Source organism: Microtus ochrogaster, chromosome 6, assembly GCF_000317375.1.
Source record: "Microtus ochrogaster isolate Prairie Vole_2 chromosome 6, MicOch1.0, whole genome shotgun sequence".
Lineage (NCBI taxonomy): Eukaryota > Metazoa > Chordata > Mammalia > Rodentia > Cricetidae > Microtus > Microtus ochrogaster.
The window spans coordinates 24,148,849-24,176,152 of record NC_022013.1 but is presented as its reverse complement, the minus strand read 5'-3'; the positions used below and the strand labels follow the sequence as shown (position 1 = coordinate 24,176,152).

The 27,304-nt window shown below is 42.8% G+C and overlaps 2 protein-coding genes across 9 annotated transcripts in view; both read left to right on the top strand.

Annotated features, from left to right (window-relative positions):
* Positions 1-14,700, top strand: part of Zc3h11a (zinc finger CCCH-type containing 11A) — a 39,611-nt gene extending 24,911 nt beyond the window's left edge. For all 8 annotated transcript variants that reach the window (XM_013346740.2, XM_013346738.2, XM_026779897.1 and 5 more), the window contains 7 exons: positions 151-249; positions 6,258-6,761; positions 7,415-7,497; positions 9,611-9,938; positions 11,012-11,178; positions 12,304-12,371; positions 12,731-14,700. In XM_013346740.2, the coding sequence (XP_013202194.1) occupies positions 151-249; positions 6,258-6,761; positions 7,415-7,497; positions 9,611-9,938; positions 11,012-11,178; positions 12,304-12,371; positions 12,731-12,989 (1,508 nt within the window). In that variant the 3' untranslated portion in view covers positions 12,990-14,700. The remainder of the gene's footprint in view (positions 1-150; positions 250-6,257; positions 6,762-7,414; positions 7,498-9,610; positions 9,939-11,011; positions 11,179-12,303; positions 12,372-12,730) is intronic.
* Positions 14,701-22,548: 7,848 nt separating this feature from the next.
* The window catches only part of Snrpe (small nuclear ribonucleoprotein polypeptide E), a 7,017-nt gene continuing 2,261 nt past the window's right edge, over positions 22,549-27,304 (top strand). The window contains exons 1-4 of the mRNA XM_005348363.2: positions 22,549-22,669; positions 23,081-23,107; positions 23,965-24,027; positions 26,795-26,873. Coding sequence (XP_005348420.1) covers positions 22,616-22,669; positions 23,081-23,107; positions 23,965-24,027; positions 26,795-26,873 — 223 coding nt within the window. The 5' untranslated portion in view covers positions 22,549-22,615. The remainder of the gene's footprint in view (positions 22,670-23,080; positions 23,108-23,964; positions 24,028-26,794; positions 26,874-27,304) is intronic.

The window sequence follows — 27,304 nt, the reverse complement described above, 5'->3', positions numbered from 1 at the left end:
TCTTGTAGACCAGGCTGGTCTCGAACTCACAGAGATCCGCCTGCCTCTGCCTCCTGAGTGCTGGGATTAAAGGCATGCGCCACCACCGCCTGGCCTCTTTTTTCCACTTTGTTGAAGATTAAAATCTTAAATTAAGTCTCCCTGTTGTAGGTGGTGACAGTGAACCCTCATTAAAGCGAAGCCTTGCACAGAGGCTGGGGAAAAAGGTGGAAGCTCCAGAAACTAATATTGATAAAACACCAAAGAAAGGTAAGTGCTTTTATTCTGACACATTTTGTGTCTGTTTGTAATATTAACAGGTATGGATCCCCATTTTTTCAGGCTGCTTGGGTCCCTGTGTATTACTCAGCAAACAATTGAGTGCTTACTCTACTTGATTCTGAGTAGCCAACATTAACAGCTAACACTGTCAACAGCCTGGAGTTAGAGACTCCTGAAAGATCGGAATAATGAAGATACTGTGATTGAATCTGTGACAGAAAAGAAAATGATGGTCCATGAGCTTGTTCTAATAGAGTAACAAACTTTTGAAAGGTTATTTTAAAGGTATCAAGCTAGTGGGATAGCTCAGCTGGTAAAAGTACTTGCTGTGTGGTGCCTGTGTTTAATCCACGCAGCAACAGTAGAAGGAGAAACTGATACCTGAAAGTTGTCTCTGGATCCCTACATGTCCAGAGTGAGGCTAATGTGCCCGTACTCACATACCAAATTAAATAATGAAAAGGGTTGGGGCCGAGAGTGTGGTGGCCCATGCCTTTAATCCCAACACTCCAGAGGCAGAGGCAGGCGGATCTCTGAGTTCGAGGCCAGCCTGGTCTGCAAGAGCTAGTTCCAGGACTGGCTCCAAAGCAACAGAGAAACCCTGTCTTGAAAAACAAGGAAAAATGATAATGTTGTGCAATAACAATTATTTTTCTGAGTTCAGTAATTTCGCCCATACAGGTAGGTAGTTTTGTGTATGTGTGTGTGTGTCTGTCCATACGTCAATCCGTCTGTCTGACTACACATACGCGTGTGCAGCCACAGCATTGTGGAGAATAGAGGACAACTTTGTGTGCTTGATTCTCTCCTTACACCTCTCCATGGGTTCTGGAAATCAGGTTTGTTAGACTTTAACCCTGAACCACCTCAGTGGCCCTGAAACAGATTTGGTTTTTTGTTATTGTTTTGTTTTTTCTCCCTCCCCCTTTTTGTAGGGCTCTAAGGAATGTATAGTTCACGTAAATTAATTCAAGAAAAAAAAATTAAGGCCTTGAGATTTTTTTTTTTTTCCTTCCTTCCTTCCTTTTATAGCTTCATTAGAAGTACAGCCTAATTTGTAAACATATTTGACCTATGAGAAGTTTTGTTTTGGGGGCTGGAGAGATGGCTCAGTGGTCAAGAGCATTGCCTGCTCTTCCAAAGGTCCTGAGTTCAATTCCCAGCAACCACATGGTGGCTCACAACCATCTGTAAAGAGGTCTGGCGCCCTCTTCTGGCCTTCAGGCATACAGACAGAATATTGTATACATAATAAATAAATAAATAAAAATTTATAAAAAAAGAAAAGAAAAGAAAAGTTTTGTTTTAACTTTGTAAAATTTGAAACTTTCTTTTAGTAGCTCAACTTTCCGGGTCCCTAAAGGAGAGGCAAAGGGCACTTAAAATCAGAAGAGCAAAATCCTTACTGTCATCTTTGGGTTTTTTGTTTGTTTGTTTGTTTTGTTTCTTCTGATTCACCTATACAATTAAGGTTAGAGCTTGTGTTTGTGATTTATTGGTGTGTTGTTTTTTTAAGTGTTATTTAAAGATGAAAAATGGGTACTCCTCAAAGTATTAGGAGGAAATCCAGTAAGAGGAATGCCTTATTTTATGTTAAGCTGTCGTAGGACATTAGGGTCCAGTAGGCTAGGTATATAGATCAGTTCATGGGGTATACATGGTCCCTGGGTTTGGTCAGCAGTACCAGAAAGGGCAGAAAGAAGTAGTTTTCTAAGCAATATAAAACCAATTGCAAGCCGGGCAGTGGTGGCGCATGCCTTTAATCCCAGCACTTGGGAGGCAGAGCCAGGCGGATCTCTGTGAGTTCGAGACCAGCCTGGTTTACAAGAGCTAGTTCCAGGACAGGCTCCAAAACCACAGAGAAACCCTGTCTCGAAAAACCAAAAAAAAAAACAAAACAAAACATAAAACCAATTGCATTCTGTCAGATGACAAAGATGTGTACAGAACACGAACCACTCTTGGTTTTAGGGCAACGTAAAAACCTGTGTGTGGGGGTGGTGGTGAGAGAGATCCCAGCACTTGGGAGACAGGTGGGTAGATCTTAGTGCATTTGAGGCCAGCTTGGCCTACACGGTGAGTTCCAGGACAGCCATGACTATATAGAGAGACCCTGTCTAAAAAGAAGGAAAATTATTTCTTTATATTCTTTTTTGATTTGGGGGGGGGGCAGGATTTCTCGCTGTAGCTTTTGGACCCTGTTCTAGAACTCGCTTTGTAGACCAGGCTGCCCTCACAGAGATCCTTCTGTTTCTGCCTCCTGAGTGCTGGGATTAAAGATGTGCACCACCACCGCCCGACTTTCTTCATATTCTTAAATTCTTCTTGTAAATACTAGTTCTTTCTAACAGTGTGAACTACATGAGCATGTGTACATGTAAAGTGAATATCCATGTATTCAAATACTCTGCTTTTGTTGTTGTTGCTTATGGTGCTGTAGTTTCAAACCTAGAGCTTCATACATGTTAGGCAGATAATCTACTGTTATCCTATCCCTCCAACTTTGCTTTATGCTATTCAAGTTCAATGTGATAGTTTTTGTAGAAGACAGTTATAAATTTTGTGTCTCTGTGCTTTGAAGTTAACTTATATGTTCTCCTTCTAACCTTAGCTGATCTCAATTGTTTTAAGATAGGATCTCAGTTCTATAGTCCAGGCTGGCCTGAAATTTCCTAGCTAAGATTGGCCTCAAATTCATGGCTGTGTTCCTGTCACAGCCTCCCAGATGTTGGTGGGATTGCAGATGTGAGTTATTATTATCAGCTTTATTCTCCAGAACGGTTTAGGATTTTCTGTCTCCCTGGTGTGCTGTTACTTCACTGTAGTGGATGTAAACACATTTTGTTGGCAAGCCAAGGGTTCACTGGACCATTTGTATCTAATTTGGCTTCTCTGTTTTCTATAAGTTCATGTAGTAAATACTTTAAGCTTTGAAGAAGCTAAGTTATGATGGTGCCCTCAGTTTGATGATCTCTACTACCCTTAAAAACAAAAATATTTTAGGATGTGTGGTCCACAATCTCTGTCACAGTCATATGTAATGTGAATATGTAAATAAATGAATGGCTATGTTCCTAGGGAATTGTTTAGCTAGATTTGGCCTATGTTCTGTAGTTTGCTTATCCTGTCGATCTAAATGGCTGGTTGTAGACTAGCATTGTCATTTCAATTTCTTAGTCTTTTAGATGAATTTATTTTGGCATTTGTCTTCAAAAGATTTTTGTTTTGATCTCTCTCTCTCTCTGTCTCTTTCAAACTTAATTTTTTTTTAGGCTATTCTGGATTTTTCTAATGAATCTGGGCTTTTTGCTCGTTTGCTTGTTTGCTTAGTGTTGTTTCTGTATTGTTTTGGGGATGCTGGAAATCAAACCCAGACCTTGTGCATGCTAGGCAAGCTGTATTCAGTGAAGTGTATCCACCACCCCGGTCCTTACATTTCTACCTTAATGATTTCTCCCATAGTTCATTGTTGTTTTTCATATTCGTTAACCTAGGCCTGGCAGTTTACTGTGCTGTCGAGTAGTGTGGTGTTTAACTATTCTTTTAGAGTTATGTCTACCATGTTTAAACATATCTGCCGAAATAGATTCTCACACAAATTCTTAAAGATTACTCTGTTAAAAAAAAAAAAGATTACTCTGTTACGGCGTTCTTCTTTTCTTATTATTAATGTATTATTAGTATTATTCTGTTTTTAATGTCTATCATTTTAGTGAAATTTTGCTGTGATGAAAAACAAGAACTATGTTGTGTGATTTTTTTTTTTCTCTTTTGACTTTTGGAGGGGCCCACCACCCAGCTCCCAAATAAATCACACATGAAGGCTTATTCTTACTTATGAATGCCAGGCCTTAGCTTGACTTGTTTCTCATCAGCTTTTCTTAGCTTAAATTATCCTGACTGCCTTTTGCCTCTGGGCTTTTTTCCTTTTCTTTATTTCTGTATATTTTACTTTCACTCTTAACTCGGTGGCTGGCCCTTGATGTCCTCTTCCCCTTATTCTCTCATTGCTTTTCCTCTTCCAGATCTCTCCTATTTATAGTGTCTAGCTGCCAGCCCCACCTATCCTTGCTCCTGTCTCACTATTGGCCATTTAGCTCTTTATTACACCATCAGGTGTTTTAGACAGGCAAAGAATCACAGCTTCACAGAGTTGTTTTTTTTCGAGACAGGGTTTCTCTGTGGTTTTGGAGCCTGTCCTGGAACTAGCTCTTGTAGACCAGGCTGGTCTCGAACTCACAGAGATCCGCCTGCCTCTGCCGCCTCCCGAGTGCTGGGATTAAAGGTGTGTGCCACCACCGCCCGGCCAGAGTTTACAGCATAAACAAAAGTCACACACTTTAAAATAATATTCCCTAACACCATGTATTTTCTTTAAAGTGATAATTTTGAGATTAAATTGTCATTGTGGAATTGAAGGAAAAAATTACAATTATTCTTTTTTCAAATTTATTTTATTTCAGATTTATGTGTGAATTGCCTGCATGCATGTAGGTGTATCGCATGTATGCCTGGTGTTTGTAGAGGTCAGAATAGGGTATCAGATACCCTTGGAACTGGAGTTGCAGATAGTTGTGAGCCAACATATGGGTACTGGGAATTGAACCTGGACCCTCTTCAAGAATAACACGTATTTTTAACCACTTAGCCATCTCTACAGCCCCACCATCATTTAAAGAAATCTAATGAGAAGGTAGTTGTGGTAGCCCTTTATCTCAATACTCATAAAATGGTGAATTTGAGGCCACCATATTCCACCAGCGACCCTATCACAAAAGACTGCTCGAAACATAAAGAGATAATTCACTGTTTGATTCCTTGCTTTGTCATGGGTTCTTTGCTATGTGGTTCAGCATCAATTGTTCTCTTAAAGCATCAAGTATGTTTGGAGACTTAGGCAATTCCAGGACTCTAATCTTTGCTGTCACCAGAGAATGTCACTGTACTGGAAGGATGAGAATCCCAGTTGAGCTGAGTTTAAACTAACCTTTAAATAAACCATTTAAACAAGAGCAACGAAACTGGTGGGGCATGGTGGTCCACACCTATAATCCAAGCAATCAGGAGGCTAAGGCCAGGAGGATTGCTCTAAATTTGAGGTTAAATTGGACTATGTCATATTAGGGCTCCCAAGCTGGCCTAGGCAACAGAGACAGAAACGAGATTGGTAGGAAATGCCAAGTTCACAAAGTTCCAGAACATGCTATATTTAGGAGTTTGGTTTGTTTTTGTTTTTTTAATATAATTAAAATCTCATACTGGTTAGTCTGCATGCATGCGTGTATATCATCTCTTTTTTAATTCTACTTTAGTTCATTATTTCTTTTCTTAGCCACTTAGTGATGGGAATGATTGTATAATGTGACATTTGTTCCATATTTTAAACAGATGTAGAACAATCTTTTGAGGGCTGGGGGAAGCAAGTTGGGTTTGTGGCCCTTGAGTTTTTGTTTTTGTCTTGTCACTTGTTTTATTTTTACCTCTCCTGTTCATGTGTTGAATGTCACTTCATGAAAAGTTTGCTTTGGCTAGTTTCTAGACCATGATTGATATTTTCACCGAGTGCAGCAGTTTCCATTGCCCTACTTCCTGACAACTCTTTCAGTTACTGGTGTTTGTCAGACTATAGACAACATCCAGGCAGAGGTGTGCTTGGCTTACTACCCTACTTCTAGTGATGTGTCCAGCACAAGTTCTATATACATATGAGGGAATGGAGGAGTCATTGCTACTTTCACTTAAGGTTTATGATGATGCAGTTTCTGCACTAATAAGTGATTTTCAGCCATTTGTATTGTGTTTCTGTGTTTTTCTGGATAGAAATACAAATCAGTAGGTTTGTCTCTAGAGATCTTCTTGCAGTTATCTAGAATCAAGAGTGAAACTAATGTTGAACATGAGACAACTGATGCCTCTCCCTTGTATTGTTCTACTCTAAGGGAGATCATAAGACATTAAGAAACAAGAGTATAAAAATATGTTCTTTCCCAAAACAGAGAGAGTTAATAAAGCTGGTGAAATCCACGTGAAGACATTAGAAGAAATTCTTCTTGAAAGAGCCAGTCAGAAACGTGGAGAATTGCAAACTAAAATGAAAACCGAAGAACCTGCACGGGCTGATGATTCTCCATCAGGAGCAAAAAGCTCTTCTGCCGTGCGGATCAAAACTTTCTCTGAGGTCCTGGCTGAAAAGAAACATCGGCAGCAGGAAATGGAGAGGCAGAAATCCAAAAAGGATACAAGCTGCCCCAAGTTGACAACAGATACTGAAGTGAAAAAGACAGTGACTCTGCCACCTGTTGCAGTCAGCAAAGGACAGCCAGAGGAGCCCGCAGGAAGAGCCAGGTCTATGCAGGAGGTGCATATTAAGACACTGGAGGAAATTAAACTGGAGAAGGCCCTGAGGGTACAGCGGAACTCTGAGAGCAGTGCCATCTCCCGGCCTCAAGCTGAGACTGTCCCAGGGGCAAAGAGACTGCTCCGTATTGCCAAAAGAGCAGGTCTGTACAACCCCTCCAAGCAACAGTACTATTCTAAAACACAGGGTGAGACCAATAGGAACTTTTCTTAACTGGGGAAATTTGAATCAGCGGATTCAGTAGAGTAAGCTGTTTCCAGTAGCAGTTGGTAGTGCTACGGTATGTTCCTGTTTTCTTGAGGTTCTAGATGCCCCATCTCTTAGTTATGAGTTTCTTTCTTGTTTCCATTAGTACTGTCTGAGTTTCCTTTCTGTGCTGTGATAAAACACTGTCCCAAAGCAGTCTAGGGTGGGGAGTATTACTTGGTTTACACTTCCTGTTCACAAGTTCTTCATTGAGGGAAGTCATGGCAGAACTGAAGCATGGCCCATGGAGGAATATTGCATACTGGCCTGCTCTCCATGTCTTGGTTCAGTCTGCCTTTTTATATAATCCAGGACCACTTGCCCAGGGGTGGGCTGAACCCTCCTACATCAGTAACCAATCAAGAAAATGCTCCACAGGATAGTTTGATGGAGGCACTTTCTGGGCTGAGTCTCCCTCTTCCCAGATGGCATAGCTTCTGGTGACAGAAAAGCTAGCCAGTACAACTGTATTCATTTTAAGAAAACATACTTCAGTTCATTTCTCACATCCTGATTAAAGCAATGGTGTTTTTTTAAATTTGAATATAGGTGCAAAAGAGGAGAAAAAACTCGAACTCGAAGACAGTGACATTGCTTCTCAGAGCAGTGTTCCTAAGCCAGAGGCTAGTGAGGTGAGTCTGTTCGATAATGGTCCTTGGCAGACCAGCGGGAGGGGAATGATGGATGCTTTTCGTTTTAGCGTACAGGAAATTTCTGTGGATGGTTTCATTGGTAGGTTGAGTTTGGTTTTAATTTTTTTGTTTTGGGTCATGTTTTTGTTCTTTAGTTTGGAGAGTTTTGGAGACGATTTCCCAACTGTGTTGTTTGAAGTCTGCCTGACTCAGCCGGTCTCATCCACTGTGCTGTGCTACCGTGCCCAGTACTGTGGTCACAATTTTCTATGGAAGTTTCTTTTTGTTTGATTTGGGGTTATCTTTTTGTTTGATTTTTGGTTTTTAAAATAAGGTTCCCTAGCTGACCTAGATAGAACTCACTGGGTAAACCTGACTGGCCTCCAACTCACAGATCTGCCTGCTTCTTTCTTCTGTTTGCTGGAATTAAAGGTGTGTGCCACCACCGCCCAGCATCTGTGAAAGATTCTTACAGTTCTCTGTATGTTCTCATAGTGTTTTAACTGACCATTGATATTTTACTGCATATCATGTAAAATTTGACCTTTTCCCTCAAGATTTATTTACTTTATGTGTGTTAGTATTAACATACATGTGTGCACAACTGCAGAGGAAAGAAGACATCAGATCCCCTGGAACTGGAGTTAAAGATGGTTGTGAGCTGATATGTCTGTGTTTGTAACTGAAACTGGGTTCCTTACAAGAGCAGCAAGTATTCTTAACCTCTGAGCCATCTGTCCAGCTCCCAGTGTTTTGAGACAGTGTCTCATATAACTCAGGCCAGCTTCAGGCTAACTTTATGTAGCCAAGAACTTTGGACTCTCTTGTCTCTGCTACCACTGCTGCGATTACTGGTATGTGCCAACACATCTAACTAGGATTTTTCTCTTTAGAGAAAATGAACAGGCTTGAGAAATGGCTCTTCTGGAGGTCCAGACTTCAATTCCCACCAACCACATGGTGGCTCACAACCATCTATAACAAGATCTAGTGCCCTCTTCTGGCCTGTAGACAGAACACTGTATACCTAGTAAATCTTTAAAAACAGAGAAAGAGACAGATGAAGGGGGGTGGGTGAGAAGGAGGGAGAGAGATATTTATTTATTTATTTATTTATTTATTTATTTATTTATTTATTTATTATGTATACAATGTTCTGTCTGTGTGTATGTCTGCAGGCCAGTAGAGGGCACCAGACCTCATTACGGATGGTTGTGAGCCACCATGTGGTTACTGGGAATTGAACTCAGGACCTTTGGAAGAGCAGGCAATTCTCTTAACCACTGAGCCATTTCTCCAGCCTGAGGGAGAGAGATTTAAAAAAAGGAAGGAAGAACAACCCAGGCATGATAGCACAGGATTGTAATCAATCCCAGACTTTGGGATTGCAAAGGCAGATCTTGAGTTGAGGTCATTCTGAGCCATAGAGTCAGAACTTTTTTCTCAACAAAACAAAGGACAAATGCTATAATAATTTTTCTACTAGATTTCCTTTAAGCTTTTTGTTACATAAGTGGATTTAATGCTCAACTCAGGTTGAGAACTGTACAATATATCATTTTGCAGCCTACTCTATCTTTAGTAATTTCTTAAGGTGTTTGTCTTTACTGACTAGAATATTCTAACTTGTGACTATTAGCTCTTTCTGGATATTGGCAAAAATCTTCTTAGTGGTCATTTGTGTTTTCTTGGGATCATAATTAGTCTGTAGAATATGGATTTTTCTTTTTTTTTTTTTTTTTTTTTTTTTTTTTTTTTTTTTTTTTTTTTTGTTTTTTTGAGACAGGGTTTCTCTGTAGCTTTTGGAGCCTGTTCTGGAACTCCCTTGGTAGACCAGGCTGGTCTCGAACTCACAGAGATCCGCCTGTCTCTGCCTCCCAAGTGCTGGGATTACAGGCATGCGCCACCACCACCCGGCAAGAATATGGGTTTTTCTATTAGTTCACACATCTTCATTTCTAACCTTTAACACTTAACAGTGTATCTTCTGTTTAATATGAGATCGTGAGCTTCCTTATTATTCTGAATCATGTAATATTCTGCCTAAGCTAGATACTCACTCAGCGCTATAAATGAGAAAGTAGGTTCTAATTCTTTGATTGGATTTTTCCAGAGTTCAGATGAGGCCATAACTGATCCCACAAAAATTCCAGTCAGTAGATGTGACATTGTCAGAGAGAAACACACTGAGAAGCAGCAGGAGACCGAAGCCTCACAGAAAGAGAAGCCAGCTGTGACTCCTGTCCAGGGAGACGGGGCCTCTCACTATACCCGAGTGGTGGGGAAACCAGTGCTCACTGCTGTGTCAGGCATCACACGGCACTTGGCTAAGCGGCTCCCCACGGAGTCATCCCAAAAAGGGGAGGTAGAAACCTCTGGAATCGGGGACTCAATACTGAATGTGAAATGTGCAACACAGACTTTGGAAAAAAGGAGTAAAGGTGAGTGATTTTACCTTCATTGTGGCACAGTGACCAAATTTCAGTAACTCTGGCAACTGTGGTGTACTAAGGTCACACCAGCAGGTAGTAGTAATACAGTGATCTGCAAAGACAAAACTTAGGCATAGTTCTTTCTCACAACTTACACTGCTGGGTTTGTTTTGTTGGTTGGTTAGTTTTGCTTTCTTTGGGGCTGGAGAAGTAATTCAGTTGTTAGTGCTTATCTAGCATACACAAAACCCTGGATTCCACTACAGCACCACAGGAAAACCGTGTCTGGTGGTGCGCACCTGTAATCCCAGCTCAGTCTATATTACGGTTCTCTAGAGGAACAGAACTAATAGAAGGAACGTAGATGAGGAATTTATTAGATTGGTTTACATGATACAGTCTGGGTAGTTCAACAGAGGCTGTCCTACACTGAAGAGGACAGCTGAGATTGAGTGCCTCAACACTGTAAGTCAGCCAATTGTATGATGAGAGTGTGAGTTTGGGTTTTGGCAACTTGAGTCCCTGTGGTGGAGGAAGATTCTCTTTCAGGGCACACTTTGAGTGCTCTGGATTGTTATGTGCATCTGGAGAATTTTATCATGGAGCTCATGCTTTTCCTCTGTGGCTCTATCCTTATACAGAGATACTGACCCCAACAGTGTATTTTCTTTACTGTCCCACAAACACTCAAAGTTTTATGCTCAGTTACCAAATCCTTGCTCTTCTCAAGAGATGAAGCAAGAAGGGAGACAGGAGAATCAGAAGTTCACAATCAACCTCAGCTACATGATTGGAGGGAAAAAAAACATAAAAGCCCCATTTAGAACTTAATACTGTGCATTTTTCTTCTGGTGTTTAAGACCAGTTCTCTATGTAGCCCTGGCTATCCTGGCACTTGCTATATCTGGTCTCATATTCAGCAGAGCTCCTTCTGCCTCTGCCTCCCAGTGCTGGGATATTCCACCATGCCTGGCAATTTTGTTGGTATTTCTACTCCTAAAAGCATCTGTATCTTACTCTGAGTTACTCTATATGTGAAAGTGATCATCTAGTTATAATCAGATATGTTCTGTCTCCTGTAGCCAAACCCAAAGTAAATGTGAAGCCATCTGTGGTCAAGGTTGTTTCATCTCCTAAAGTGGCTCCAAAACGGAAGGCAGTGGAGGTACACCCTGCTGTCATTGCGGCTGTGAAGCCACTTAGCGCCAGCAGTGTCCTGCAGGAAAGCCCCACCAAGAAAGCAGCTGTGGTGAGTTGATCCACTCCAGTGGTATTGGACTCTGTGGTAGGATTCCCTTTGGCACTGTCTCTGTTTGTGTCTTACACTTCTGCCTTTTCCTGAGCACTGGGTTCCTTAGACTGTTACTGTCGTCACTAGAATCTAGTTGAGATTGGAGAAGTGGCTGGCAGTGTTTGGAAGCTGGTTTTTGGGTGGCAAGGTACTTGCTTACATTTTCAGCCTCTGCATCATTGGTTCTTGGGTTCCCCAGTTTACAGAATGGTAGCCGCTGGGCTGAAGATACAGCTCAATGAAACCACCTACCATGCAAGATCCTGGGTTACCAGAGATCTTTAACACTGCCAAAACAAAAACTAGCCATGATTCTAGGAAGGCAACGAAAGAAAATATGCTGGGGATAGGGGAGACAGAGGTGGGACACCTGAAGCTAGGAAGTAGGAAGGCAGAGGCAGGTAGAACTCTGAGTTCAAGGCCAACCTGGTCTACCCTGAGAGGTGTGGTACACCCAAAGCTACATAGTCAAGCCCTGTCTCAAAAAGTAAAATAATCTTTGACACAGAGAAGGAGAAATATGAGATTACAGAGCAGCGCAAGGCTGATCAGAAAACGGTGGACTCGCAATTCTGCCAAAGATCAAAGCTGTTCCTCAGCTGCAGGGCTACCTGCGCTCTCAGTTCTCTCTGACGAACGGGATGTATCCTCACAAACTGGTTTTCTAAATTTCTAACAACCTAATTAAACAGCTTTATGTGTCAAAAAAAAAAGTAAAATAAAAGTCTTGTAGGTTTGGTGGGTGAGAGTGCTTGCTATACAGATATGAGGACCTGGGTTTGAATCGCTTAGCACCTATATAAAAAGCCACTGTGACCATATGCTTGCCTGTTCCCAACATTGTGGCCTAGAGACAGGTGGATCCCAAGAGATCATTGACCAGCCAGCATAACTTGTAACCATGAGCTTAAGGTTCACTAAGTGGCTGATTTCCCACAGAAGTGAAGCAGAGAAGAGAAGGCTCCTCTTGACGGCCTCCTCTGACTCTACCTACTTGCACATGGGCCCCTGAACATATACACATCATACACACACACCGAAAGTGGAAGCATAACTCTCAGTGATTTTACTCTTTCTCTGTAGGCTGTGGTCCCACTTCTCTCCGAGGATAAATCCATCGCCACGTCTGAGACAGAAAACCCTAAGGACAGGTATTGCTTCTTAACCAAGCTTCAGGCCATTACTGATTTGGCTCTTTATCAAAAAATGTGATAAGTCAATGAACATTTACAGGTTAGCTATATCTAAAGCTAACTCCACACTGAGGGCAAAAGGCATGAAATTTGAAGTCGCTGCTCGTCAGTACTGCTGTTGGTATTTGCCTTTATTGAAAAGGTAATCTAAAATACCTGGCTACATTCAAAAGGTACTTGATTCCAAATTAGTGAAACAATTTTTTGTGTGTTTCTTCAGAAACAACTTTTCGTTTCCTCTGTCCCTGAGGCTGCACAGTCCTTTGACCATGAAGGAAGGACAGAGCTGGGTCTAACACTCTGCTTTTCACTTACAGTTTTGTGCTGCCTTCAACCCAGTCTTCTTCAGAACCTTTGCTCCCAGAAGGGTCTGGTCCTTCCTCGTCCCAGGTGGCAACCAAACCTCGCCGACTGAGCTCTGCCTCAACAGGAAAGCCTCCACTCTCTGTGGAAGATGATTTTGAGAAACTAATATGGGAAATTTCAGGAGGCAAATTAGAAGCTGAGATCGACTTGGATCCTGGGAAAGATGAAGATGACCTTCTGCTTGAGCTCTCAGAGATGATTGACAGCTGAAGGTGAAAGAAATGGTGAGGACGCTTTCAAGGAAAAAAAAACTCACCAAAAACTGGACTTATTTTCATCTGTTCTAACATTTACCTGAGGTGATAATTTCTTTAGTCTCAAATTTTGCCCAAATCAAAAGTATACCTCTGAAGTACCTGTATGTGTCCTGGATTCCCTTGGGGTCAGATCTTTTACATCCCTTGATAACTGTTTTGTCCATTTGATGCCATTACTTAGCATCTGTGAGAAGAACGTTCTGTAATGCCCTTCTCTCAACCTGAGACTGAGCTCCAAATGAAATGGTGCAAGAGAACTAACTCAGTGGCTCCTTGAGGTGTTTGTCAGTGGGCTATCTTCCCCTTTGCTGTATTTATTTATGTACTGTCTTAATATTATCAGAGTTTAAAATGAAGAGAGCTGCTAACCATTGTGGACCAAATGTCATGCTACCACTAAACAAAAAACCCACTCCGTCTGTGTTAAATTGTATGTCTTTTTAAAGGTATTTGGAGATTCATCTAAGCTTTAAAGAGGGCCGAGCGGCTCGAGAACCTGAGATACGGACATAACTCTGGACCTGGTCCTGTTGCATTAGCTGCTCCGTAAGCCTCTGAAGAGCAATAGCTAATTTATTATTACTGTAATTTTTTAAAGGCTTTAAAGTGCCTCAGGGGTCCCCTGAAACTAATTTTCTACTTCTGGGACTCCCTGGATTCTTTATAAGAGGTGGCGACATGACTAGGGAAATCTTTTTTTAGTATGAAAACTGTCCCTTTCCTTCAATACCTTTCTCCTTCTGGCATCGAATTATCACAGAGACAGCAAATTGGTAAATTTCATAATTTCTAACTCTCCCAGAAAACTCCTCTTGCCTAGTATTTATTTGATGTGCTTTAACCATGGGAAGAGGAGGGGGAAAAAAAAACAAACTCATTCAAGCTGCCAGTATTGATCTACAGACTGTAGCAGTACACAGTACACCGGGCTGTGCTGTTGCAGGGATGGCGAGATGCTCTGGGGTGTATTGGATACCTCCAGTTTCTTCATTTCTGGATTGAGTTTTCTTTTCTCGATGTTGGTCTTCATATCACCTCAAGGTTTAGACTTGTGAAGAAACAAGTCTCATGAGGGTAATAGTCTTGAAATGAGACACTGTACAGAATTGGAAGGCGGAAAGAAAGACTTGTTCATTGTGATACTTTCTGTAGGTGGCCAGTTTGTTTCTCATAGGGAAATCCTGGATCACCTGTCATGTTGGCTCCTAAGGAACTGCTGTTGTAAGCGGCTCATCAAGAGTTGAAGTTCATGTAGCCTTGTTGGGAATATGGAAAAGGAAGAAAGCCACAGGACTGCCCATTCAGTCTGGGAAGATCTGGATGATTCTGCACATGCAAAAATGACTTGAAATTTATGTATGGACACTTGTACCAATCCATCTTCAGCTGACTGACTGAATGTTGTAAGATAGCCCTTCTCCAAAGCAGGGGTGGAATGTTCTGCTTTCACCACGCATTTTATAAACACGTTTCCTTTTTTGAATTGACATATAGATTGTAGGTCTCTTTTGTATATAACCTCTATTCTTTTGCTTTAAAAAAAAGTCTGTTCATATTTAATGCCCTGTATTAGTCAATGATTTGTGTTCAACATTATTTGAACCATTTGCCATTACTGAAAGAGAAATACTTATTTGTGTTTTAAATAAAACTGATATAGGAAATACTTAGTTCTTATCATTGTAATTTCAGTGATGCTATTAATATTTTTAAAAGGAGGGCAGGTTTACGAGTGATCTTAATATTCAGTGACTGAGAATTTCAAGCATAAGGATGGAAGGAAAGTCATAATTAGAAGAGTGTGGTTTCAGTCTGCACACTGACTCTTACTGTTATAAAGATACATGGAAAGCTTTAGCAACCAAAGAACATGAGGGGTTTGTTTTTTTTTCCCTAGTAGCCCAATAGTTCTCAGACTGAGGCTGTAACTTATCAGGGGGGTCAACCTAATGCTGTCCCTCACATATCCTTAAAAGTCCCATCAAGTTGAATGAACCTTTCATGTACATATCTTAATGGTTATAGACTAAATATTGCAGCTTGGCTCTGCCCAAAATTTGGAGGTAGTTTTACAGTTTATATCTTCTCAAGATTGGACCAGATGTGGAGGCACACACTTTTAATCCCAAGCAGAGAGGCAGGAAGGTCTCCGAGTTCCAGGCCAAAAAAAAGAAAAGTTTAAAATCTGAAGATCTGACCTTAACAGTGGAATCTCTCCTTGTCTCTGCCAGTCACAGGAGCTCCCATAGAGAGAAGGCTAACATCGTAACCACACAAAGCATGAGTTACATGGATCAGACTCGTGTGATCCCGTTCTGAAACTATTGCTTCATTCCATCTGAATTATTCTGCAGCTATTTAAGTGTGATACCCTTGAATTTGTCAGTTTAGCAGAAGGGAATGCTTAATGTAACAGTTGATGAGGACCCGTCTTGAAACTACATCTACAGAAAGGTCCCTGCTAGCTTTCAGGGTCAGTCTGCTCAAGCCCAACCCTGTTTGTAGACCAGCTTCTGCTGCCCAGGCTGACCTTCCTTCCTGATTGATCCTGCCGCCTCTGCCACCCAAGTGCTTAGATGAAAGAACTACAGCAAGTTCATGAGGTGCTAGGATTGCTCCCAGAGCATGGTGCTGACTCCATCCCAAATCCTGCAGCTGATTTTCAATTTGCCAAGTGTTGAGGGGTGGGGAAGGACTAGAGAGACGGCTCAACTCGTAAAGGCACTTGACTCAATCCTGGCAACAGAGTCCAGTAAAGATGGACAGAGATAACCAACTCCACGACATCGTCCTCTGACTTCCTGTGCTTGTACCATGTCCTGTGCTCCTTGCTCCCTTAAGTTTCTAAAACTTAGAGCCAGTGACCCAAGTTCAATCTTTAACACTGTAGTAAATTGAGCAAAAAATATGCAGTGACTCTAGAACAACAATCTAAGGTTTTATCGTTTTTTTTTTTTTTTTTTGGTTTTTTGAGACAGAGTTTCTCTGTGGCTTTGGAGCCTGTCCTGGAACTAGCTCTGTAGACCAGGCTGGTCTCGAACTCACAGAGATCCGCCTGCCTCTGCCTCCCGAGTGCTGGGATTAAAGGCGTGTGCCACCATCGCCCGGCTGGTTTTACGGTTTTTTTATTAAAAGTTTCAGAAGTCTTACTGAATAGGCCTATTATAAATCTGTATGTGGGGCTGGAGAGATGGCTCAGCGGTTAAGAGCACTGACTGTTCTTCCAGAGGACCTGGGTTCAATTCCCAGCACCCACATGGCACCTCACAACTGTCTAAAAATGCAGTTCCATGAGATCTGACACCTTCACACCAATGCACATAAAGTTAAATAAATCATTAAAAAAGTAAAAATTTATAGAGTGAATGTGGCCATAATAAGCAAAAAGCAGTGAATTAAAACAATATTGCCCCTGTCCTGATTTTTTTTTCTAACTCTTTACTTTGTTCTCAATTAGCGGTGAAGAAGTAGTCTGTTGAACTTACACTGGTCTGTAGTCAAGGGAGCTGGACAAGAGTGTTTAGAAAGGTGTTCTGTGTGAGGGCTAAGGAACTGAACAGATCAGGGGAATATTTACATTGAACAAGCAAGTTCCAGTGGAAGGACAAGGGAGATGGACTCTTACCTGACGGAGCAGCTGTGGTGAGAAGTCACTTGTCTGTTTGGAGAGCTCGGAAAAGCTACCAGGAGGAAAAGTTAGGTGTGATGGCCATAAGGATTTTGGAGTGTCCCCCACCCCCCTTAAAGAAGCACAGAGCAATTTTGAACTTACACTGTAATGAAACACTTTTGATCATCGAGGATAGAAGAGTAGAAGTCAGATTTCCGCTCTTGAAGAACTTACGCAGGTTTTGAGGGTGTGTGTATGTGTGTGAATGCCACCTGTGTGGGGATGCCTGGAGTTCCGAGCAGTTGTGAGCTTCCTGGCTAGGAACGCAAGGTCCTCTGGAAAAGCAATAAGTAACCTTAACTGCTGGGCCATCTTTCAAGTCTCTTCGGAAATAATTGCAAAACAGAAGTCAGCCGGAGAAGTTGCTCATTTCTGTAAACCCAACATTAGAAGGTAAGGATAGTTCAAAACCAGCCTCAGTTATGTATTTCAAAGCCAATCTGTACTATGAATGTTTCAGAAAAACAAAGCAACGGGAGTAAAGTAGAATTTTTTTTTCTCGGTTTATCGAGACAGGGTTTCTCTGTAGCTTTGGAGCCTGCCCTGGAACTAGCTCTTTAGACCAGGCTGACCTTGAACTCAGAGAGATCCACACGCCTCTGCTGGGATTAAAGGCTTGCACCACCATTACCTATGTTTTGGTATTTTTTGAGACAAGGCCCCACTAATGTAGCCTTGGCTGGCCTGGTACTTGCTATGTAGACCAGGCTGCCTGTCTCTTTAATCCTCACTGGGATTAAAGGTATGTACTACCATGCCCAGCTTTATATGGAGATTTGAGGTAGATAATACCCCAGACAGAATGAGCTAGAGTTTTAGTAGCTTTCTTTTTATTTCTTATTGTACTCTGGAAAAAAGGGCTCATATGGCCTTACACTTTTGATCCTTCTGCCTCTACCTCTCAAATGTTGGGATTACAGATAGACATCACTAGGTCTGATTCATGTAGTATTGGATGTTGAAGCCAGGGTTTTGGACACGTAGAGTGGTACCTCACCTTAAACAGATAACTAAGTCACAGAGTGATGGTTTTATTTTTACTGGCTAATGGCCCAACCCTCACACAGGGAGCTTGTCTTTTGCCCTCTGCCTTTATTAAATTGCTTTTTTGTGTTTTTTTGTTTTGTTTTGAGACAGGGTTTCTCTACATACGCCTGGCTGTCCTGGAATTCACTGTAGACCAGACTGGCCTCAAACTCAGAGGTCTGCATTTCTCTGCCTCCTGATTAAAGATTAGGATTAAAGGTATGCACCACCATACCCCCCCCTTTAAAAATGTGTGTGTTTTGCCTGCATGTCTGCACCATTTGCATGCTTGGTACAGAAGAGGGTGTTAGATCCCCTGGAGTTGGAGTTACAGGTGGGTGGTTGTAAGCTGCCATGTGGGTGCTGGGTACCAAACCTGGTTCCTCTGCAAGTACAATTAGACCTCTGAAAGCCATCTCTTCAGTCCCTGCCTTCGTCAGTGTGTATGTAGCTTCCTTCCTACCTAAGAGGCCATGACTGTGGGACTGCTTTTTCAAACAAGGTTGATGTCTGTCCACAGGCATGCACTTTCCATTTACTCTGCATTTTAGTTGTTTGTCGTGGGGCATGGTAGTGCATGCCATTAATCCCAGCACTTGGGAGGCAGAGGTAAGTGAGTTCTGGGCCAGCCTGGTCTACATAGTAAGTTCAAGACAGCCAGGGCTATGTAGAGACCCACCCCAAATTGTTTACCAATACTTCCCTCACAGAGCAGAAAGCGCTGGGGGTGCAGAACAGAGGTGCTGTGCTTGTCTAGCACGTAGAAGACCCTGGATTAAGTCCCCACACGGGGAACGGGACGGAGAAGAGAGCATGCTAAGACAGATCTTGTCTTTACAGTGACTAGCTCACATAGGTGCGTTAGTTCTCCCAGGCTGCCATATGTCATTATAAATCAAACAGGTCATCAGATCTCAGTTGAGAGTAAAGGCCTGGCTAGATAGATGGAGGTGGTATTTCTAGTGAGGCTCTTTCTGGCTGCAGATAGCCGCTTGCAGTGTCCTCACATGGCCTTTCGTCCCTCCCATGGAGAAATGGAGGCCTGTCCTCTCTTCGTTATTTGTTTGTTTGCTTGGCTGGGCATGGAACTCAGGACTCATGTATGCGAGGCAAGTACTCAATACTGACCTACATCTCCAGCCCCCCTTTCTCCTCTGAGGACACCAGAAAGATGAGGTTCAGTCCCACTCAGGAGATTTCACACCATCTTAATTGCCTCTTCAGCCCTATCTCAAAATAAATAGTTAGGAAGAGACCGTCTTATCTTCAAATACAGCCCCATTCTGAAGTGCTAGCGACTTAGAGCTTCAACAGCTGAATCCATGACCGAAGGAGTAACGTGAATGGGTGAGTCACTCTTGACTCATTGCAGGGCTTGCTGATCTTTTCTGGATACTCTCTAGCTTCCCAATATCCTTGTCATGCTTTTTTGAGTACCAAATGCCCAGCAAGTTGTGAGGCTTTCAGGTGAAAGGGAACTTCATCTGACTGGAGAGAGGTCTGTAATATTCAGGAAGTGGCTGGCTATGGTGGCAAGCAGTTAGGATGCAGAAGCAGGAGGATTAGCAGTTCAAGGCCAGGAATTTGAGCCAGTCTGGAGTATGAGAGATACATGAGATAGCATGTCAGTCAAATCAGGAAGGTCTCTCTTTGAGCTAGTGCACCTCAGCATCTTTTACAGACATCAGGAAGCTCATGAAAACCTCAAGATTTGCAAGAATATTATGATTGATTGCAATTTAAACCAAGGTTTTGCTCAAGTTTCTATTATTGAATGTATTCATTGAATTGTGACTGCCCTTTGATCTTCAGGCAAACTTTATTTATTAAAACACAAACAATATTCTGCTATAGTTTGGAGTGTGATACATTCTTTTCAAAGAAATAATTATCCCATGTAAAAAAAAATGTTTCTTTTTGTAGCTACAACTAGTTTCTTCCCAGCACAGGAGGCAGAGGCAGGAGAATCTCTGTGAGTTCAGGCCAGCCTGGTCTACAGATCGAGTTCCAGGACACCTGTGGCTACAGAATGAAAACGTGTCTTTTTTTTTTTTAATCATAATACTCTTATAAGATTGGTATTCCTGCTATTCTTATCTAAAGAAGACCCCAGCTAAGTGTATTTTTATTCTGCTATTTGACCTAAGTGCTATCTGTGAAGATATTGGTCCCCTTAGACACCTTCCAAATTCCTCAGCTTCAGTTCTGAGCTTCCTTATTAGAAAGTGAATATTCCAGCTGGGCGGTGGTAGCACACACCTTTAATCCTAGCACTTGGGAGGCAGGTGAATCTCTGTGAGTTTGAGGCCAGCCTAGTCTATGAAGTGACTGAAAAAAAAAGAAAGAAAAGAAAAAAAAAGTGAATATTCCAGTTAAGTAAAATTTGACCCAAACCAAAAGCCACACCATAACAGAACTGAGTAGGCAACACGGGACTTGACAATTAAGCTGGACTAGCCGGCCAGCACACCCGGGCGCCCTCCTGTTCCGAATTCACAGGCGCACACTGCCTGTGTCCAGCTTTTGAGTAGGTGATTGGATTTGGGTCCTACCTAGTCATTTCCCCAGGGCCTTAAGTGTATGTAATAAATGTGTAAGCACTGGGTGGTGGTGGCATATGCCTTTAATTCCAGCACTCGGGAGGCAGAAGTGAGTTCCAGTGCAGCCAGGACTGTTAAGCAGAGAAACCATGTCCGGAGAAACGGATTCTGGCAGCGGGGCCAAGGAATGGATGCTAAGTGGTACAGCTCAGATGGAAACGGATTCTGGCAACTGGGAGTCAAGGATTAGCACAGGCCACAGTAAGCATAGCAGTTTACAGCTGCTGCTCTAGGGAAAGCCTTCCCCAGTGCAACAGCCCTGCTCCAACAGGACAGGGCTTCCCTTTGGCTCTGGTCCCCCAGAGTGTAACAGCTCTGCTTTGCCAGCCCTGTTCTGCTCTTCTCCACCCCAGCTCCGGAGAGAAGTTGTTACTTCTCTGCTCCATTCGGGGGGGAAAAGGTCTTCACACAAACAAACCTTATTCAAGAGATTTATTGGGGGGAAGAGTCCAGCAGAATGTCTGCCTGTCCAGAGTGGGAAAGGCAGCAGCAAACTGAAGAGGTGCAGGACTTTTATAGGGCTTCTTGGGGGTGGAGTTTTTCCAGGGAAAAGATTTCCTGGGTGGGAATTGGTCAGATTTCAGTTCCTTGAACTCAGATTGGCTAGACCTTGTGCTCAGGGATTGGTTAGTTTTTTGCTTAGGGATTGGTTGGTTTCTCTACACAGGGACTGGTTGGCTTTCTGTTTTGTTGGTCAGGGCAGATTTGGCTCTGGTTTCAGGACCAAAGTGTGTTTCTTTCACTGGCCCTTTAGCCTTGGGCTCTAATTTCAGGGCCAGGGCATATTTCTTTTACTGACTCTGATTCTAGGATCAAAGTGTGTTTCTTTGGTTCTGGGTTCAGGGCTAAAGATTTCTTTCACTGGCTTGGGTCTCAGAGCTAGGGTATGTTTCTTTCACTGGCTTGGGTCTCAGAGCTAGGGTGTGTTTCTTTCACTGGCTTGGGTCTCAGAGCTAGGGTGTGTTTCTTTCACTGGCTCTGGTTTCACAGATGGGGTGGATTTCTTTGGCTGGCTCTTTGTCCCTACGAAATGCATGTGGGTTTGTTTTTTTGTTTTGTTTGGTTTTTTGGTTTTTGTTTTTTTGTTTTGTGGTTTTTTTTTTGTTTTGTTTTGAGACAGGGTTTCTCTGTTTAACAGTCCTGGCTGTCCTAGAACTCTCTTTGTATACTACATTGGCCTCGAACTCACAGAGATCTGCCTGCCTCTCCCTCCAATGTGCTGGAATTAAAGGTGTGTACCACCATCGCCCGGCAAACATGTTTTGACTTACATTTCCAATTTATCTCAAATTTATCAGTTTTAACCCTGTGTGGCTTGTTTTATTTTGTTTTTGTTTGTTTTTGAAACAAGGGCTCATGTAGCTTATATTGATCTGGAACACACTATTTCGATGATCTTAAACTGATACTCTTGCTTCCATCTTCCATGAGCTGAGATTACAGGTGCCGACAAATCTAATATAGTTCAAGAACACGTGTGCATTATTACCTCCTTGAGTCTTCAGTCCTGCAGAGGTACGTTTAAGTCTCCAGGCATTTTATACAGGCGCGTGCCTGTAATCCCAGCACGCGGGAGACAGGCAAGCAGAAGTCTATGAGTTCGAGGCCAGCCTTGTTGTAGACAAGAGCGAGTTCCAAGACAGCCAAGACCACACAGAGAAACCCTGTCTTGAAACAAACAAATTAATTAATTTTCACTTCAGAGGAGAGCGAATCAGAGATGTTGAGTCCTAATGACGTGTCATTAGTCGCACAACTCTCCGAGGGATCTGAGCCCAGCAAGCCTATTTGAGCACTTTCAAGCTAAAGAGATTGCCATCTTCAGTTGCCATCAATAGTAGCAATATAAAGGTGATGAGACTTGAATCTGTTATTGGCATAAACCACAGCAACACCATTGCTTCGGGCATGACAATCCAGAATGAATAAGGGAGGTCTGCAGATGGTGTTGGATAAGATGCTCCTCGCTGCGCAGCTACCAAGCCTAACTTCCAGAACAGCTCTCAAAATAGCCCTTAAGCAGAAGCCGACTGTTGCGCAGGCGCCTGGCCGAAGCCCCTGTGCGCCCACAGCTTTCCACCAGGTGGCGCGGGAGGACCAACCTTGGAGGGCGGCCTGCGGAGGTAATAAGCATCGAGAAAAGGCGTCTCGTGCCTAGAGAGGCGTTTCCCAGGAGCGGCCCCGGTCGCCTATGATCACATGCACTTCCGTTTCCAGGTCGGTCTTCCGGAAGTCGCTGTCTGAGGAGGCCTTCCTGCTCGTGCGGTCTTTGTGACTTCCACCATGGCGTACCGCGGCCAGGGCCAGAAGGTGCAGAAAGTGATGGTGCAGCCCATCGTATCCTACGCTGCGTGTGAACGCTGGGCTTTGGGTCCGTAGACGCCGTTAGCGTCCCCACGGGCTGGGAGCAGGGGAGCCCGTTGAGGGCCGCTCTTCCCGTGAGGCCCCGGGGCGGCCGAGGCGGCGGGAAAGCGCGCGGAGTTGAAGGGCTGCGGGAGGCGGGCTCGGGCGGGCCTTGCGGGGCGAGCGCTACGGAACGGAAGCGGGGTCGGCGGAATGCAAGAGGAGGATGCGGGCCACCAGGGAGAAACGAGGGCGGTGGGGAAGTGGATGCCTTCTGAGTTTCTAGGTGGTCACTAGTGTTTGCGAGTGCGGCCGGGCCTGGTGTTGGGGCGCTGGAGAATCAGGTGAGGGCGGGAGCAGAATCTCTGCTGTGTACAGTTCTTTTCCTTGATCGCTGCGGTGCAGAACCTCATCTTCAGATACTTGCAAAACGTACGTAAGTTATTTGTTAACTGTTTTCTTACGGTCACTGAAACGAAAGTTGCGCTTCTTTGGCTATTTTTGTACCAGCATCCCTGATCCTGTGCTGTAGACTTAAAAAACCGAGGGGGACCACAGTTGAGAATAAGCTTGCTCCGAGAGCGCTAATTAATAAGATGGTGTACGTCTGTGCCTCACTCAACGTGCATACAATTCCGTTACTCTCTGTAAGAACTAAATCACTCACATGATCTGTTGGTAAACTTAACAGTGCCATTTGAACATTAGTTTTTTTCCCTTAGCTGAGCTAAAAATGAACAAAATAAACCTAAAAAAAGAAAGTTAGATACAGAGGAGTGAGTGGCAAATGCCCCTCTTAAGAGAGATTTTTAACAGTGTTAATTTGAGAATGTTACAACAAAGATAAAAAATCGTTTTAAGCCTGTGTCATTTTTAATCGCTGGAATTGAGGTTAGATGTGTGACTAGGAAAATTGACAAGGGAGGGGGCGGCATTCTCATGATTTTGAATCTCGATTTTGCTTAAGAAGGTCTTGGTCTATAGAAACTTTCTTGTTTCTTTGTGCGCCATGCTGTGAACAAGTTTAACTGTAAATGTATTCATGCTGGGAGCAGTGATAAAGTCTTGAGAATGTGGGAAAATTAGTTTCAACAGCCCTGTCCGAGCATTTATTAAATAAAAATGTTTCTCAGCAAGTTAACCGAGATACCAGCTCTTAGATGTAGACTACTGACCTACAATGTTTGCCTTATATTCATTGGAACCTTTCTAAAAGTCATTCACTATGGAATCAACATAATGGTGCGGGCGTGTGTATATTCCTAAAAACATTCTTATTTTTATTTCAGAGGTCTCGGATTCAGGTCTGGCTGTATGAGCAAGTGAATATGCGGATAGAAGGTTGTATTATTGTGAGTACCCAGGCCGCTTTTCTCAGTTTATTAGAAAAAGACATCTCGGGAAATGGCCAGCTGGAGCAGTATACAAGAAGTCAAGGGCCCAACCCAAGGAAGACTCTTCGGGGCCCACATTATTTAGCCTCTTCTTGCTTTGGTTGTTAGGTTTAGATGGCTTCTTTCTTTTTAAGATTTATTTGTTGTATGTGCGTTGGTGCTTTGCCTGCATGTGTGTCTCTGTGTGAGTGTGTCAGACCCCCGGAACTGGAGCTATAGTTGTGGGCTGCCACATGGTTGCTGGCAGTTGAACTCCGGTCACTGAGCCACCTCTCCAGACCCTGATAGTTCTTTTCTTAAAAGAACTTAAAGGGGGGCTGGAGAGATGGCTCAGCGGTTAAGAGCATTGCCTGCTCTTCTAAAGGTCCTGAGTTCAATTCCCAGCAACCACATGGTGGCTCACAACCATCTGTAAAGAGGTCTAGTGCCCTCTTCTGGCCTGCAGGCATACACAAAGACAGAACACTGTATACATAATAAGGAAATAAATAAATATTTAAAAAAAAAAAGAACTTAAAGGGAGAATTAAACTTTTAAGAAGAACTTAGGGGGCTGGCGAGATGGCTCAAAGGTTAAGAGCACTGGCTTCAATTCCCAGCAACCACATGGTGGGTCACAAGCATCTATAATGAGATCTGTGTCCTCTTTTGTCATGCAGGCAGAACGCTGTATACGTAATAAGTAAATCTTTAAAAAAGAAGAAGAACTTAGTTTGTGAGGCAAGGAAACAATCAGATCAAAATCCGAGGGGGATGGGCAATGCCTCCAGAACTGGTAGGGTTAAATGAGGCACAAGAACAGGATACCTCAGCAGTGCTTGTTGTTTGCTTGGTTGGGCTTATGCTTTTATTGTTATTTTGGTGGTTCCTGGGATCAAACTCAGGATTTAGATTTGTTTTATGAGTGTCTTGCGTGTGTGCTTGTGTATGTGTGTGTTTGCGTGCCCACCCACACAGGCCAGAAAATGGATGGTTTTGAGTCACATGGGTGCTGGGAACCAAGCCTGGGTCCTCTGCAAGAGCAGCAAATGCTCTTGTGCCATCTCTTAACCACCGTGCCATTTCCTGGCCTCTGGATTCTTTGTGTGTGGCAGAAGACTCTGCTTGGAAATCCTTTTGTCTGAGCCTCCTAAATGTTGAAATTAATAGCCATGGGCATCTTGTTTTATTTTTTTAAAAAATTTATTTTTATGTGCAATGGTGTTTACCTGCATGTGTTTGTGTGAGGATGCCAGATCCTCAGAAACTGGAGTTAAAGACAGTGGTGAGCTGCTATGTGGTGCTGGAAACTGAACCGAGTCCTCAGAAAGAACAGCCAGTGCTCTTAACTGTGAATGTCTCTCTGACCCTGTCTTTGTTTATTCTTGAGGAACGGTGGTATTGCTGTGTAGCCAGGGGAGGACTTCAACTTAGAATCCTTTCTCAGCCTCCTGAGATTTACAGGCTTGCACTAGCCATGTTCAACCCCAGTAATACTTCTTGTTTGTGGCGGGAAGTGTGGATGTTCATATTCATGTGTGTGTCTGCAAGAGGTAGACATTGGGTCTCTTCTATTGTTCTCCATCTTTTCTTTTATGAGACAAGATCCCTCACTGAGCTTGGAGCTTGTGGGTTTGACAAGACTAGTTGGCCAGCAAACCCCAGAAATCCTCATGTGTCTTTCCAGCACTAGGTGCAGGTCTATGCCACTGTGCCCTGCTTTATTTGTGAGTGCTAGGGACCCAAGCTCATTTCCTTGTAATTGCGAGTACTTTATCAATTGAAGTCTCCCTAGTACCCCCTCCCCCGCCTCAAAGCTGCCAACTGCTTTGAAGAAAAAATAAAAACCTTCTGGGAGTGTTGTTAGCGTACTTTGTTATTTTATATAGATAGTGTCCATCAGTAATCTCTTACCAGTTGGAAGACATGCTTAATAATTTGTGGAAGCAGTGCTTGTGAGAATAGGAGAGAGCAGTGGCAGACGGTAGTTCATGTGTATATCTACGCATGAATACACATACTGGATTGGGCAGGTTATAAAAAGATAGAGTATCTGCCTAGCATATTTAGTGAATGTTTAAGTTCAGTAGATTGAAGAAGTACTTGGGATCCCATCCTAGCTTTCTTTGCTATTTAAAACAAGCAGGCTAGAGATGCGCCTCGGTGGTAAGCCACTTCCCTAACATGCGTGGGAGTCCCTGAGTTCTCAGCAGCAGCACTACAACCTAAAAATTATTTTTTTTAAATACCCCAAGAATTGTGCATGTCACATTTGACAAGGCCTAGTGGCACACACCTGTACTCTCAGCATTTGGAGTAGAGAGGGATAAGAGGCTCGGGAGTTTGAGGCAAACATAGACCACATGAGATGCTATCTCAAAAATAAGAGGCTATTGATGGCTCAGCAGATAAAAGCATTTCCTCCAGAGGACCAAGTTCAGTTCCCAGTACACACATTTAATGGCGCTCAACCGCCTGTACTTCCAGTGCATGGATCCAGTGCTTCTGCCTCCTGGGGCACCTGCATTCTGTGTGTACATCCACCCATAAATAAACACATACACATAATAAAAAAATTGCAACCTTTGAAAGAATACAAATAGGTTAATAAGTAGATCTTTAGTGTCTGAGCTGAAAGATCAGTGGAGGGATAAACTTCTAAAGGTAATTCATATTTCTGAATCTAATTATTCTTTAGAATGGTTGTGTGTTGTTTACTTGAAAATGACTTGTCAATTGACTTCCAGGGCTTTGATGAGTACATGAACCTCGTATTAGATGATGCAGAAGAGATTCACTCTAAAACAAAGTCAAGGAAACAATTGGGTAAGAATACAGTTTGCTTTACAGATTTTTCTCTCTACTTAGCTAGCAGACTTGAATGGCTTGAAGCTGAATTTGTGTTTAAATTTAGTTTAAATTTGCAAAGTTGTTTTTGAAGTCGTCTTCTGCTACTTATTCCTTTACCCACTCCTTTGTTTTTGTTTTGTTTATTGGTAGGGTCTCATGTAACCCAGAATACTCTTAGTCTTGCTAAGAATGACACGGAACTCCTGACTTGCCTGCCTCCACCTCCCCAGGGCTAGGATCATAGGCATTTGCTACCATGTCCAGCTAATGATGTTAAAGTTAAATCTTTGGTCATTACTGGTGTTCACTTATGTTTAACACTGAACAGATTTCACACAGTTGACTGCTCCTTAAAATTTGATCCCTTGGATCTGTGACATAGTTCGTGAGTATTTCTTTTTTTTTTT